At 55.7% G+C, this 15,795-nt stretch overlaps 1 protein-coding gene across 1 annotated transcript in view; it reads left to right on the top strand.

Moving 5' to 3' along the window:
- Positions 1-15,795, top strand: part of KAZN (kazrin, periplakin interacting protein) — a 1,042,391-nt gene that overhangs the window by 1,024,477 nt on the left and 2,119 nt on the right. The window contains 3 exon segments of the mRNA XM_028487818.2: positions 3,096-3,266; positions 10,810-10,999; positions 13,039-13,169. Coding sequence (XP_028343619.1) covers positions 3,096-3,266; positions 10,810-10,999; positions 13,039-13,169 — 492 coding nt within the window.

Here is a 15,795-nt window from a genome sequence, read left to right as displayed (position 1 = left end):
GAGGGAGGGAGGGAGGGAGGAAGGGAGGAAGGAAGGAAGGAAGGAAGGAAGAAAGAAAGAAAATGAATGGAATGTGATGCTGATAAAAGGCTAAGCGGATCAAACAAGATGGCTCTGTTTAGATAAGCACCCTAACAATGACTATGACGATGGCCATCTTTAGAGACCACCTATCACCACCTGACACAGGATAATATTAATAATGGCAAACATTAATTGTGCACTTACTGTATGCTGGCTTGGTCCTAATCTCTTTACATTTGCTATTTTTAATAGCAACCCTATGAGGTATGCTTGTCCCCATCATCCCCCTTTTACAGAGGCGAAAACTGACTTAGGTCAAGTCGCCAGAGGGACCTCAGCTCCCAGGTTGGCATCCAAGGTCCCAAACAGTTGGGCCTAAATTACGGCCACCCTGATCCCCGTCAGGTTTCAACGCCCCAGGCAGGTCTCCTTCAGTTCCTTTCCTGCCGCCACTGCCAGCAAGGATTGAGACCTCCACCACACTATCTGCGGGGCTGCGGAAGTTATTTTACCTCTCTGGCCTCAGTTTGCTCATCTGTAAAATAGAGATAATCATAGATCCTGCCTCACAGGTGGTTGTTTAAATATAATAATGCATCTGAAACCTCAGCGCCGTACTTGACATGTGTACAGAACAGTCCGTGACAGTTGCTACTGAGACCTGCACTCCTGCTGCCAGAGATGTGATCATGGGAGGGGCTGTCAGAGTTTTCACCGAGGCTGAAAGCACCTACAGCCTTTCCCCCCAGCCTGGAACCCTCGGTCTGCTCACAACTAGTGGAGCTACTGACTGCAAAGAGACACAGAGACGAAAATGATCCTGGGGGTCCTAGCGGACCTTCTTCCTAATTCAGGGATACGTGGTAGGCAGCCACTTGTACACCAGCCAACTCTCAGGGGTTCTGATCCACACACTTCATTTCATGGGACATTCCAGGATCTAGGCTTGCTGCTAGGTGCTGAGGGCAGATGCGGGGACGTGGTCCCCAGCTCCAGGGGAAGGAGCTGGTTGGTCCATCATGTGACCCAGGAGGCCATACCTGTCAGCTGTTGCACTGACCCCACCTGAAGACAGCGTCAAAGAGAAAGGAGAAGAGAAATAACTAGCCGTGGAGTGCCCCTCTGCACGGAGAGCCTTGCTTCCAGAACCCGAGAGTACAGCTTTGCCTGGGCTTTTGCAACAGTGCCATCTTTTGCTTTGCATCTCGCATTACCAGTTTCTTCTGACCATCACCCTGGGATGTGATGGTGTCATTCTCTCATAGATGAGGTGGTTGAGGTTTGGGGAAGCTGCATTACTTGTTCAGTGTCACACAGCTTGTAGTGGATGGAGCTGAGACTTCACACCCGGGCACCCTGACCCCTAGGAGACACGTCCTGGAAGGAATCATCCCCCTGACACACACACCACCTCCTCTAGACTACACTGAGAAGCCTGGGGCTGGTGACACAGACACTTGTGTCCTCCGCGCCCCCCGGCTGGGAGAGCTGCCCCGTGACGGCCTTTGGAGTCGGCCACAGCAGCTGCCAGACACCCGTTCTTTTACTCAGCAGCGTTCCTTGGCTGCTGTCTGCCAGGCTGCTGTTCTGCGACCCGGGTGTCTGCTGGCGGCCTAGAGCGCGTGCAGGAGGGCTTTTTGGTGTAAGCTCCTCAGGCGCGGGGATTTTTTGTCTGGTTTGTGCCTGCTGGTGGCATCCACGAATATTGGTTGAATGACCAGTAGCGGGTACCGGTATGCGAAACAAGATTGGGAACAGCTGGGGCTGCTTTCTTAGCTAGATAGTCAGGGAAGGCCCCTCAGAGACGTTTGAGCAGCGTCCTGAGTGAATGAGTGAGTGCCTGCTGTGTGGCCGGCACCGTTCTGAGCTCTACTCTTGGATTATCTCATCCAGTCCTCACAATAACACCCTCAAGGACGGGTGCTGTGATCCCGTGTTACAGACGAGGAAACTGAGGCGCGACAGTTATTGCAACTTGTTCTTGCAAAGCCAGGATTCGACCCAGACTCACTCTCTTTCCCAGGAACCTAAGCCACAGCTACAGCTCTGTGACAGCCATGCAGAAAGGGCCAGACCTTGGCCTCCTAGTCTGTGGCCACCTGGAAGTCAGGCCTTCGGCGACAGGGCCGTTAGACAAGGCAGGATGGTTGCCTCCCAACGCGGTCCCAGGCTGCACAGAGACCTTGAGTCTGGCTCTCGATTTGGTGGATGGGAAGACCATGGCTGGGTGGGTGGGCAGGGCCCCCTGCAGGGACCCTTCCTCTGGGGGAAAGACGCCTGGTGTCCTGAAATTGGCTCTTGCCAACAGAGGTCAGGCCCCCGATCCAGCCGGCTGTTCCTTGCCTGCTGGCTCTGCTGGACCAGCACAGCTGGAGACCATGGCCCTCGCCTCAGCATCACGGAGGAAACAGCTTGTGCGGGAGAACCAGCCGGGAGCTGGGGCCGGGGTGACGGGCAGAGGACTGTGCTGCATTCAGACACCACAGCTAGCTGGGGGTCCAGCCTGTCCCGTCATCGGCTGTGACCCTGTGGGATGGTGGCAGGGCCCCGTGGCAGCCAAGGCAGCTGGGCTGCAGGTGTCTCCTCTGTCCCTGTTTTCCTGTGACACACATGTTACCAAACAGCAGAACAGAGGCCCACACCCACCAATGACCCTAACTTTTATCAGGCTCCATTTAACTATTTCCCTCAAATGAAGTCATTTAGTCTTTATAACAATTCTTTGAAATGAGGAGTATTGATTCCCCCTCCATTTTAAATATGGAGAAATGAAGACTTGATAAGTTAACTTACCCAGGACATTTGTTTGCTCATTTATCCGTTGAAAAAAAAATAACGGCTGAGCATCTACTAACAGTTTGTTCCAGTCTCCCAGCTAGTCTGTGGCAGAGCCAGGCTCCAACCCAGGGCTTTCTTCCTCCAGGGCCCGAGCGCCCGGCCACCTGCGGTGCTGTGGGGCCGCCCTGCGCTTCCTCTGGTCTGGGGGTCAAGGCCCTCTGGGCCAAGGGTAGGCCGCGCCCCGCGCCCGCGCCCGCTCCCGCGCCCCTTGTAACTCCGGCCTCTCCCCACAGGAGAGCGAGGACGCCGTCAAAGCCCTGGCCAAGGAGAAGGACCTGCTGGAGCGCGAGAAGTGGGAGCTGCGGCGCCAAGCCAAGGAGGCCACGGACCACGCCACGGCGCTGCGCTCCCAGCTGGACCTCAAGGATAACCGCATGAAGGAGCTGGAGGCGGAGCTGGCCATGGTGAGACCCCGCCCCCTCACCCGCCCGGGCCTGGTGGGGCATCTGCCGGAAGTGATGTCATGCGCTGGGAGACAGGGCGTGCACGTGGGCTCACCTGGGAGTCCAGAGTGGAGTCCACAGGGGCGGGGCGGGGGCGGGGCCAGGGCCGGGGCGGGGTCTGGGATGTCCCCTCTGCTTGTTCGTGGCAACCACACCGCCTTTCATCCACCTGCCTGGGGCCGAGCGTGTGGGGATGCTGGGAAACCACTAACCTTTGGGAGGAAAAATACCAAAAAATTAATTATGGTTATCTCTGGGTAGTAAGATCACAAGTGGCTTTTATTTCCTTTTTTTCCCATTTTCATCAGTCTTATTATATTACATGGGTCCTCAAGGAAAAAAAAAATGTTTTTTTCTAATCCAAAAAAATCCCTCAAAATACTTCCACTGTGTTTTTCTCGGAGATGGGCAGCCTGCATGTGGGGACAGAGAGTCTAGGTGGTGTTTCCAGGCCTGGCCTGGCAGCAGAACTGAGGTCCAGAGCCCTGGAGTTCTGTACTGCCTGCTCCTGTGTGACCTTGGTCTGCTCACTGAACTTCTCTGAGCTTCAGTGACCTTTATCTGGTCCTGGGGTGGGGGTGAGGGTCTTTATCCCACTCTGCCTTCCCCAAGAGATGTTTGATCAACTTTAGAGAGCTCGTGGCTTAAAGGGCCTTTGAAACCACCATGGCTCAATGTGGTGGTGGCTGGGAGGAGAGTGTGCAGGGAGCTCCCAAGGTGGGGGGAGTCTCCCACGGTTCTTAGCAAGAACTCAGCGTTCTCTGCAGCACTGATGCTGGCTAACAGTGTGGTTACCGCCATGGGTTCTGGGTTTGAATCCAGCCCCCATCGCTGTCCAGCTGTGTGACCTTGGGCAGGAAGGACCCTTCACCTGTCTGGGCCTCAGTTCCATCAAGTGTCAATAGGGGTAATCGCGTATATCCCATAGGGCTCTTGGGAGGATTTCAATGAAATAATGCAAGAGAAGCACTTAGCCCGGTCCGTACATGGTGAGTGATGATATGACAACAGGGAGGTTTTCTATGGTCACTTCCTTCCGGAGCAGGGGTCACCCAGGGCAAGTCAGGATCTGTGGGCTCCTCCTGGGACCAATCCCACCCTCTGCCTCCTGGGTCTCCTTGTCCAATGCTGACCCCTAGTGGTGAGAGCTGCCGAGGCTGGAGGAAGCTCCAGCTGCTGGATCTCCTCTCTGGGGTCTTCCCACCAGTGGGGTCGGTGGTGCTGGCGGCCCTGCCGCCACGTGCAGCCCAGACAGAAACCTTTCAAGCTGACGATCTGGGAAGGGAGTGCAGGGTGAGGTGAGACCTTTATTCTCCCAAGTCTTCCCAGCGTCCTGTGATGGACAGATGGGTCTTCCTTGCCATGGACCACTAACCTCAAGCATCCTGGGGAATTCTGGGGTCTTTCAGGATTGGGAGCCAGCTCACCTCTGCTTCCATTCTCACCATGCCCGGCTGGCTCGACCTGCTTTAGTTCTGGCCAGCGAAACGCAGGTTCTTGCCCCCTCCCTCTGGCAGGCATCAGGCCTCTCCGCTAAGTGTGAATAGTTAGGTGAATGTCTGCAGCTCAGGGTGGTGGGTTTGCTGTAAAGTCAGCACAGGCACAGCCCGTGAGAGCCCCAGTGTTGGTGGGGTGTCCACTTGCCTGGAGGTCCCCTCTGTTGCCCGCCATCTGCAGAACTTCACAGCCTGGAGGCTTCCAGGGCTGCTGGCTCTGGGCAGTGTTGTCCAGCTCCCCTCACTGCACTGCTGACCAGGACGAGACTAGAGGGGAGGTAACTTCCCTGCGTGTGTGCCTGAGGTCCTCGGGTTGCAAGCAACAGAAAGCAGCTCGGGCTATCTGAGCACACAGCGTGCACTGGAAGGAAGTCAGGAGCTCACAGGTGCAGTGGGAAGGTGGAGGGCCAGGCTTGGAAATGGGCCGAAGCCAAGGCAGCCGCAGGGAGTGGGGAAGCCAGGATCCCATCTGGAATGGTCCACTCAGTGGCCCCTGGCCCTGCTGGGGGAGATGAACCCAAACCCTTTGCCCTCTGAATTTCACTTCAGTTTTCAAAAGTCTGATCAAGTACAGGGTATCCAAGTGGTCCATGCGGGGTCACTTGCTTACTCCTGATCTAGGAGTTCTGGCTGTGGCACTGGCGATAGGTAATTTCTTAAGTGACCTGCCCACAACACTGAAGCCATGGGGCAGCTTCCCGGTGAGGGGTGAGCAGGCCCTGCCCCAATTCAGGCGTCACCCCTCCCCAGCCCAGCCTCCGCTGGGTCTCCACACACCCTATGCAGCTGAAAAGGGCCGCTTCACTCGAGTAAAAGTCAAAGGACGTTGGCTTCCCAAGAAGCAAACACCTCTCTTGGTGCTTGCTGATGGGCTCCAACCCTTGGGGAGGGGACATTTCCGGATAACAACTTCTGGCCGAACTAGGCATTACCACGCATGGAGCAGTTTCACCTCTGTAGCCACACCGGCTCTGTGGAGACCACCCTGTGGTTTGTTTTTTTTTTTTAAGTAAAAAATTTTCAATATGCTGTTTTATTGAGATATAATTCACATATTATAAAATTCGTCCTTTTATGACATAAATTTAGTGATTTTTAGTACATTGACAGAGTTGTGCAACCGTCACCACTATCTAATTCCAGAACAATCTCATCACCCTAATAAGAAACCCATATCCATTAGCAGTCACTCCAGTGAGCTATATATTCTTGTTGTGCCCATTTTACAGATTTGGAAACAGGCTCGGTGTGCAGGAGGCTCACCCAGAGCTGCCCAGAGAGTTGAGAGGCAGGGCTGGGAGGTGGGCAGTCCCCGTGCTCCGTGATGGGGGGGCCTCTGAAAGGACACCCAGATGCTGGCCTGAAGGAGGCGCGTCCTCTCACCAGCCATCGCTCACCCCTCAGGCCTTCCCCAGTGCCCTCTCCAGTCACTGAGCAGGCGGGAGACAGGGCTGCCAGCCCCGAGATCACAGGCTCCCCCCAAGTGCTAGTCCTGTCCACTCCCCCACCCAGGAGCCTGGTTCCTGGTGACCTAGTTTTCTATCAACGTTCTCCAAAATGGGAGACAGTTCTGACGTTACTATGTACACTGTAGACAGGGCTTCTCACCCTCAACACTGTTGGCACCTGGGGCCGGAGAAGTCTGTTGCGGGACCGACCTGTGCACTGTGCGGTCTGCAGCAGTACCCCGGCCCCCACCCACGAGATGCCTGTAGCGCCTCTGGGGAATAAAGTCTCCAGACATTTGCCAGTGTTCCCTGGAGGGGCAGAGAATTCACGCCGGTTGAGAACCCCCCCTCTGTAAAGTGTGGGATTCCCTCGTCTCAGTGTCTGTCTCTGCCCTGGCCGTGCAGTTCTAACACAGCCCCAGTTGGGGTCCTGCGTTTTCTGGCTGTGTGATCTTTGACAAGTGACTTAACCTCTCTGAGCCTGTGTTCACACGTATAAGACCTTCCTCCCAGGGTGACTGTGAGGTGAGGTGACGGGAAATCGGGGCAGGCTCCCCATCCACACTCAGTGGACGTTAGCTGCTGTTACTGATGTTGGAGACCAGCCTGTCCTCAGGCCACGCCGGGACCAGGAGTCGTGGATTCTCCCGTCCCGTCCACTAGCCAGTCATTTTGTGTCCTTGGGCTGCCTGGGCCTCAGTCTCCTCGTCTGTAAAAATGACAGCCGCCACAGGCCCAGGCAAGAGTAGGGCGCGGTGAGGGACGAGCGAGAGGCAGGGTCGAGCGGCAGGGGTCAAGGGTGATCGCGGTTTTGTTTTTTTTTAACGGCCGTGCTCTGGGTTGGCCCCACTCCTGCCCTCTCTCTGAGGAAACCAGCTGGCCACACAAGCACACCTCCCGGCCCCGGACCGCTGCCATCCTGGCCCAGCAGACCAGCCCTGGCCCACAGCCAGCTCTGAACACTGGGTCTGAGCTCAGACCCCCCGGCCACACACATGAGGTCAGGGCCCACCCGAGCCCGACACTGTCCCCGCAGAGCCTCTCTCCAGCCCCGGGCCTGCGGTTGTTGGAGATGGTATGGAGCCAGTATCGCCTCATCAGCTCATGCTGGCACCTCCATGCTGGACCTGCGGCTACTGCAGCCTGGGATCTGGGACGGGGTCGCGGCCGGTAAGCCCAGGAAGAGGACGGCGGAGTCAACTTGTAGCTGGCGTCGTGCCCCTTTGGTGCAGATGCAGCGTCTGCAGCTGGAGCCCACGGGAGCACGACGCTTCTCCGCTTCTCGTGTTTGCTTGGAAGGTTCCTGCCCCGGGGTCCGCCCCACCTTCGGCGGGAGAGATGTTCCCTAGCCCAGCTCAAATTCCTTGGAAAGCCGGTAAAGCGTTCCCTTTAGCCGCCACTCACAGCATCCCTCCGGGGCCAGGCCTGCTCTCTGACTGGAAGTACATCCTGGCCTCCAGGCAGCTAGGAACCTGAGGGTGGGGGAGGGCAGGGCCCCCGCGCCGCTCTCCCTTTCCACTTCCCAGATTGTCTGATCTCAGGGAGGCATAAGTAATCCTAACAGCCTGCTACTTTTTGAACAGGACAATAGACCAGACAGTATCCTGGGCTTTCATGTGAATTATTCCACGTCTGACTCCTACCTGTGAAATGGAAACTGTTTCAGAATAGCAGTCACCAACATTCACTGAGCTTTTTTTTTTTTTAACCATCAGCTAAGCGCTCTCCATGGAACCCATGTTATCCCCATCAGACAGACTAGGGCACGAAGGCACAGGGAGGTGAGGGGCCTCTCTCAGGATCCCCCAGCTAGGAAGTGACAGACCTGGGATCAAATCCAGGCCGTTGGATGCCACAGCCTAGGCTCCGAGGCGCTGTGCCGGGCCACCTCATCCCACAACCTACCTGTAAAAGTAATCCCTCTCAGTTCCCCATCTTACTGTGAGGACCTTGAGGCTCAGAGTGGGGGAGTAACTTGCTCCAGATCACACAGCAAGTCAAATAGTAGAAGTGGAGTTTGAACCCGGTTCTGTCTGACTTCTGTCACATGAGGGTGTTTGAGCCCATTCTCCAGTTCCCAGGAGCTCAAAACTGCGGGCTCAGGGTTCTCAGCAGGGGCTGGAGGTACAGAGGGAGCTCCCAGCATTGAGTTGCATTTACTGGAAGAGAGTAGTAGAGAAACGCTGTGCAGACTGTCACAGGAGGATGGCTCAACGCAGCAACGAGCGAGAGACAGAGAGAGAGAGAGGGGGGAGTACACGCACGTATTTTAAGGGAGACCTTACATGCCTTGTCTGCAGTTCACGTCTCTGTTTCGCTCCGTCTCAGAGGTTTAAACTCATGAGTGGACAGTTTGGGAGACATTCCTGTGCTCAGAATTCACAGGCACACCTGCCCCATCCTGCAGGACTAACCGTAGGCTCCTCCCCATCTTCAGGCAGCGGTGATGCCAAGCCGCCCACTGAGTTAGAAGGCGCCGCTCTCAGGCCCAGACCGAGGGGAGGTCCACCTGGGAGAAGGAAACCAGGTGGGGACAGGAGAGCAGTCCTGCCCAGGCCTCCTCCTCGTGCCTTCCTGTGCGGCCTCACGGGGCTGCTTATTTCAGTGGACGCCTTGGACTTGCCTGTGCTTTCCACGTGTGTGGCCGGGGACGTCTGCGAGAGGGCAGAGCTGGGGGTTAGTTCGCGTGGTGGCAGACCGACTGGGCGCTCATTTCCCACCCAAGTCCACCTTCCTGGCAGCCAAGATGGATTGGACAGGAGGAAGCAAGGGAGTGGGGCAGCTGCCCGCATGGAGCGGTGCCAGGACGGAGGGCTCGGAGGCCAGACGCACAGACACCTGGAGGGGAGAGCAGATGCGGTCCCGAGTGAGACGCGGTGGTCCAGGAAACATGAGTCCATGACACTGGACCTGCAGCAGGCGCACGGCAGCTCCAAGACACAGCCAGCCTGCCTCCTTCCTTCGGCAGGAGGCTCACTCCACTGTTCCTGTAGTAAACTAACAGAGTTGCTTCCCCGGGCCGTCCGCCTGGACGTGGCAGAAGCCTGCTTCCATTTCCTCTGCAGATTTTTACTGAGTGCTTCACTGAATGTGCCCAGCCCCAAGCCAGGTGCCGGGGATCCCGTGGTGACCAGCCACGCCCCACTCTCTGCCTCGTGGATTCAGAGTCTGCATCACTTGTGCTGGTTATTTCCTTGCCCCAGAGGAGTGTGGGCACCATAGAAACCACCTGGGGCTCCCAGGCTCCCAGACTTGGGCCCCAACTTGGACATTGTGCCTGCCGTGCATGCTTGGAGAAGTCACTTAACCTCTCTGAGTTTCTGGTTTCTCCTCTGTCAAGCACAGCTAATCCTACACTCCCTACCTGGCTTGGGGGGGGTGGGGCTGACTACAGCTCGGCCTCTCTCTGCCATATGGGTTTATGCTCCCTGGGGGCTGGCACTGGAAGGGGAGTGGTTTCATAGACTCCTGGGGTGTCCACGCTAGAGGGAGCCCTAAAGATTGGTCCAGGCTTTTCACTACACAGATGGGGAAAGTAAGGCTCGGAGAAGGCAGTAACTTGTCTAAAATAACACAGCTGGTCAATGTGATGAGGGTATATCAGGCTTTAGGTCAAGAACTTCATTTCTCAGCTTGAATCTCTTTCTCAAGGACCTCTACTCTGCCTGGAGGAGGCCAGGGCCTTGGGGGAGGTATGGAAAGCTCTGGAGCTGGGAGAGACATGAGACGAGGTTTCTCCATTTCATCTGTGTTCATTTTAGGGGCAAAGCCAGCACTCATGGTGGCTCTGCCATCTGTAGTGACCCCCAGATTCACTGGAAATCTCAGTGCGAGGCCCTTGGGCCCCTCCCCGTGTGCCCCCTCTCCCCTGGCATGAGCCTTGGGGAGCTAGTGCGGAAGTGGAAGTTGACTATGAAAGAAAGAATACGCATTAATACATTTCTAATATGTTCCCTTTTTCTCCCCCAAATAATTTGAGATCACTTCTAATACAACCCCACATACCCTGGGAGGGATAACCCAATGCTGGGAGAGACCTCAGTCACAGGACAGAGAAAGGAAGAGCTCTCTATCCCACCTGCCCGAACTCGGCCGCATGCTTGTCCCTGGGTTTCCTCGTGTCCCACGTATTCGCCTGTGATCCTGAGAGCCGGGTTGCGGGTCTGCCCTGTCCCCAGCCTGTGTTGCACAGCACCTTGTGAAGGGGCCATCGGAGGTTGAATTTGGGAGGAGGTAAGGTGCTGAAACGCAAAACGCCATTTTCTTAGCATCTCATTCAAATCGCGGCTGGTTCTTGGAGAACCCGAAAGAATGGGCGCTAAGTGTGTCCTCGGTCCCCCTTTGTGTTCTCACTTTGCGTTGGCAGGAGCTAAGGGGTAAGTAACCCCAAAGCAAACCCTCATGTGAGGTACTGACTGGCACGCAGTGCAGAGCCGGAGACACCCCGGCACAGAGGTGGGATTCGTGGCTTTCTCACGACGGCGGGTGATGGCCAGGCAGTAGGCCGAGAGGCCCCCTTGATCACGTCGTCTTCTTCCTGTCCCCCGGCTCTCTCTCCAGGCCAAGCAGTCCTTAGCCACGCTGACCAAGGACGTCCCTAAGCGGCATTCACTCGCCATGCCGGGCGAGACGGTGCTTAATGGCAACCAGGAGTGGGTGGTGCAGGCGGACCTCCCACTGACCGCAGCCATCCGGCAGAGCCAGCAGACTCTCTACCACTCACACCCCCCCCACCCTGGGGACCGGCAAGGTGAGTCCGGCCCGGCCACAGCCCCGGGGGTGTCTCAGGAGGCCATCTGGCCCACTGGGAGGGGCAGCGTCTCTATTCACACTATAGCTGCTTTTAGGGGGGTGTAGGGCAGAGGCCATGGCTCAGGGGACTGAAAAGTCTCAGAGAGGGACCTCAGGCATAGCTGGATACCAAGGCTCAGACAATACCTGGGTCTGTCGGACTCTCTCCATCTCTCAGCTCGGCCTGCCTCCATTCGACCTCATCTTTAGGCCACCTCTTTTCACAAAGCAGAAAAGAGTCTCCAGCCGTTTCAGGCTTTTAGGGCCCTTGAAGCTCAGAAGTCTTGAGAAAGAGAAATCTTTCTCTGTGTGTATATTAAATCCCAAAGAAGGACTCTGATTGGCCAGCCAGGGTCACATGCCTACCTCTGGGGACCAGTCACTGTGTCTGGCAGTGGATGCACTGATTCTCCAGTCTAGGTCACATGGGCGTCCTTTGGCAGAGGAGACAGTGAGAGCTCCTTGATTGACAGCTCCAGGCAATCGCTGGATGCGTGGGAGGGCCCGAAATAAGTGTTAGGGGTGTTTGCTGCAGGCACTGAGGGGAAGAGGGGCCCAGCCTGTGGTCAGCGTCCGTACCCATGGGCCACAGTAGAAGCCCCAAACTCCTCTGTACATCTGCGGCCCACTCGGCTCCATTTTCTGTCCCTCCTACGAGTGGTCGCGTTTGTGTGACAGATGCAGGCTGGAGACAGGCAGCTGGCTGCTGGAGCCTGCGGGTCCTGCCGTCACCTAGCTGGGAACCCAAGTCCCTGACTCCAAAGCCCCACACTCCTCCGTATGACCATACGGCCATGGGCAGCAAGGATTGTCTTTCTCAGTAATGTAGCCCTCCTGCTCACATGCTGCCTGCACACAGTAGGTCCTCAGTCCTGTCGAGCAGAAGGTGCTTCCTCCATCCAGCGCCTGCAGACAGGAGAGCGCTCTGCTGGGGGACTTGGGTGGGCTTCCAGGAATTCATCTACTATTGATTAAGCACCTACTGCACACCAGGCGCCGTGAGCTCTGGGGCTGGACATGGCTAAGACACCCAGACTGCCTGCCTTCAAGCTGGCATTGTAGGTGTGAAGACAGAAAACACACGTGACTAAACTGACAAAGAACGATTACAGATTATATTCGGTGCAGGGAGAGAAGTCAACGGAAAACGGGTGCTTTGATGGGAAAGAAAAGACCGTGGGGAGAGCTGATAACAGGGGGAGGTTTCTCTCGGGACAGGCTGAGACTTGAAGGCTGAGAATGTGCCTGCTGGGCACAGCAGGACCAGCGAAGGGTGAGGCAGGAGGGAGATGGTGCGTGTCGGGCTCCATCAGAAAGCTGGCGTGACGTGAGCCGAGGCTGGTGGGGTGGGCAGGGCTGTACGCCCTGGGCTTGGAGGAGGACCGCACGTATCTACCCCCAGGTAAAGAGAGACCGGATGCCTGGCTCTCATGGCAGTGAGGAGAGGAAGCAGGGAGGCCCTCTGGGAGGCCGCCATGGTCTTCTAGGCAAGAGACGGTGGTGGCCTGGGCTTGGGTGGTGGCAGTGGGGCTGGAGAGAGGTGGCCAGATTTGGGGCTGTGTTTGGAGGCGCTGCTGCAGATCGGGTGTGGGGTGAGGGAGTGGGAGAAAGAGAGGAGCTGGTGGTAGCCTCACGGCTTCTCTCTTGGGAAGCTGGTACTGACCATGGGTTAGGATTGCACCAGGCCTAGGGAACGTCCAGGTGGCTGGAGCACTGTGAGGACAGTCACCGAGGCCCCTGGAGACTCCTGCCCCTTCCCCTTCACCCTGGTTAGGAGGGGGCCTAATTGGATCCAGAGGCTGGAGATTCTTGCTGGCAGTGGCTCTCTGGTGACCCGTGGGGCTGTGAAATAGAGGGGCGGAGAGCTGGGCAAGTCTCTTCTCTACGTCTCAGTGTTCCCATCTGTATAATGGGGGCGTTGGGTGGACTGACCTGCAAGGCTGTGAAGGCAAGGACCTTCTCTCCATCCCCCACTCACCAGCTGTCCCTGCTTTCCAGCGGTCAGGGTGAGCCCTTGCCACTCCCGGCAGCCCTCCGTCATCTCCGACGCATCTGCCGCCGACGGCGACCGGTCGTCCACGCCAAGCGACATCAACTCCCCTCGACACCGGACGCACTCCCTCTGCAACGTAAGGCCAGCAGCAGCAGGGCCTGGGCCTTGGGCCCCGCCCGGAAACCGCAGGGGTGGGAGTGGAGGGGGTGAAGACCTACCCGCTGTTTCCTCTCGTCCACCCAGGAAGCATTCTGGCGAAGGCATTTCCTGTTCTGTTCTTTCCTTTTGCAAGAAGAGATGGATGTGGGGAGAGAAAGAAATGAGGCCTGTTGGCTCCTTGTGTCCGGGAGGGCAAGGAAAATCCAGAGGAAGGCGGGCCTGGTCGGCCTCAGGGTCTGAGCAGCCTGGGCTTATCTCTGGTGGGCTATGTCTGGGGCCGTAGGCTTCTCCTCCCAGACCACACCTTCCAGGGCTCAGGACCTCACCACCACCACCCCTGTTTCCCTGTAGAGCCAGCTCTTGGTCCTGCAGCCATGAGCCGGATTTTTTTTTGACTCTCCAGGAGTTTTTGCACATTTTGCCTCTGGAGAGGCATCCGGTGAATTTGTTCTAAGTTATGTTTGCTTTGCTTACTTAATTACACAGGTTTTGATTTCATACTGGGTCCCAGCTACCAAGAGGCACAGGTCCGTAGCCACCTAACTCTTGATGGCTGGTGGGACAGACAGGCTTCCCCAGGAGTGAGGGGGTGAACAAAGGTGGGTGGGTCAAGCATCTGAGGACAGGAAGATGCCACGTCAAGGCTCTAATGTGAAACACTGGGGTCAGGATGTGGGGACCGCTTTTCACCTGTGTTCCATCACGCGACTGAAAATCCAGAGGGCGTCCCTGCCGCATCCTAAAGACACGGTAGAGTCGGGTCCTCAGACACGCAGGAAGCCTTTCTCAAAAACTCAGTCAATGTTTTATTAACCAGCGAGGTGGATATAGCGCAAAAGAAAGACAAGATAACCATTACTTGCCAGTGGGATGATTATCTACCTGGAAAACCTCAAGAGAATAACCAGAAAAGCCATTAGACTAATAGTGAGAAGTACAGAACGGTACTGGTGGAATATCAATTGATAAAAATCAGTAACTATTCTATATTAGTAATCCCAATGGAAGCAATTTTTTTTTTCCAAATCTATAATAACAATGAAAAGCACTTAATAAAAATAGCTAAGACTAAATTTGAAATAAGTTGCCTCAGCGTGGTGACATGGACAACAGAGACTGCTGGCTGGGGCCTCGCAAAGCCACGTCAGGATGGGGAGGAGGTCACTTCAGGCCTGAATCCCGCTTGGGGCTCGGATTCTGTTTTAACTGGGGCTTTAAGGAAGCAATCTGTTCTTCTCTTGTTCCCAGGAGAGAACCCTGGTGACAAAGGCTGTCCTGACAGAACCAAGACGAGGAAGGTGGGCCAGTAGAGGGGCCTCTGACGTTACTCTCTTGTTCTGAGGGACCACTGTAGAGTTATACCTACAGCCAGCAGTGCCCTTTGTTCTTAGTGTGGGCCAGATACCCTGTAGCATCTGAGAATACCTTCCCAAGGGCCATACTTTGTCTTCCCATGGGGAGCCCCCGGGGGCTTTGACAGCCGAAATGCTGCTGGGAAATCCATTCTGCAGAAAGGGTTCTTTAAAGGCCTCTTGGATTGCATCTGGCTCAGGCCTAGCCTTTTGCCCAACTTGGCCTTGGCACATACCTGAGGCCGCAGGCAGCAGATGCGGCATATTTATTCCCAAGCTCACTTTACAGAGAGCCCTGGTGCCAGGCAATGGGTGCTTTGATAAGCCAGTTGTCTACACTTAGGCATTTCAGTGGGCTCTGGCCTCATCCTCTTCCCCATAACTTTGGCAAAGATGGCCTGGTACAGGGCCAACCTACCTTAGCTGCCTGCCAGATAGGTTCTGTTTGCAAGCCTTGAGATGGGACTAAAGACTAGACTACCATTTGTTCCATCCCCACCCTCCCTCAACCGCCTTCATCCCCCATCTCAACAGATGTGCACACAGGTAAGCCAGGAAGAGCCTGAAAATAGCTCCGGGTACCCGTCTGTGCTCAGGCATTTGGCCTGGTACCAGCAGGAACAGCCTGACCTGGAGTAAGGACCGCCCCATTCCTTTCATGCTCTAGTCACTTATTTAGAGCAGAGGTGGGGACTCAGCACAGAGAGGCTGGAGAAGATTGATGGACGTTGGCTCAGGTGACACATGCTTTATTTCTTGCCTTTTGCCTGCAATTCTGGAAGTGACCACCAGGGGTATCCCTAGTAATGACTTTTGTGATCCCAGTGACCTAGGGTACCCACCCCCAGGCAGGACAGACTGATTCTGGGATGTGGTGAGGGCTTTTGCACACTCACAGGGAGGAGCACTAGACCAGGGAGAACCAGACGGTCTTGAATTTGAGTTGTAGCTCTGGTTTTAATTAGCTCTATAATGTTGGACTGTCTGGAACCTCTCTGTGTACCTGTAAATCAGGCTAATGAGCCCTGTTTTGGCCCTCCACAAAATAAGAGATTCATTGTGTTGTTTGTGGGGGAAATAAGAGGCTGCATAGTCTCCCAAGTCTTCCTGTCCCAAAATTCTTTATTTTTATTTTTGCTATAAAATTATACTTCTTTACGAAAAGCACCAAGTATAACCAACTTCAGCTCTAACTCTGTGGACCAATTGGGAGAGGAACTTAGAAGACTCTGAGTGACTGATTTGTTGGTC

This window comes from Physeter macrocephalus, chromosome 3 (genome assembly GCF_002837175.3).
Source record: "Physeter macrocephalus isolate SW-GA chromosome 3, ASM283717v5, whole genome shotgun sequence".
Lineage (NCBI taxonomy): Eukaryota > Metazoa > Chordata > Mammalia > Artiodactyla > Physeteridae > Physeter > Physeter macrocephalus.
This window is presented reverse-complemented; position numbering and strand designations above follow the sequence as displayed.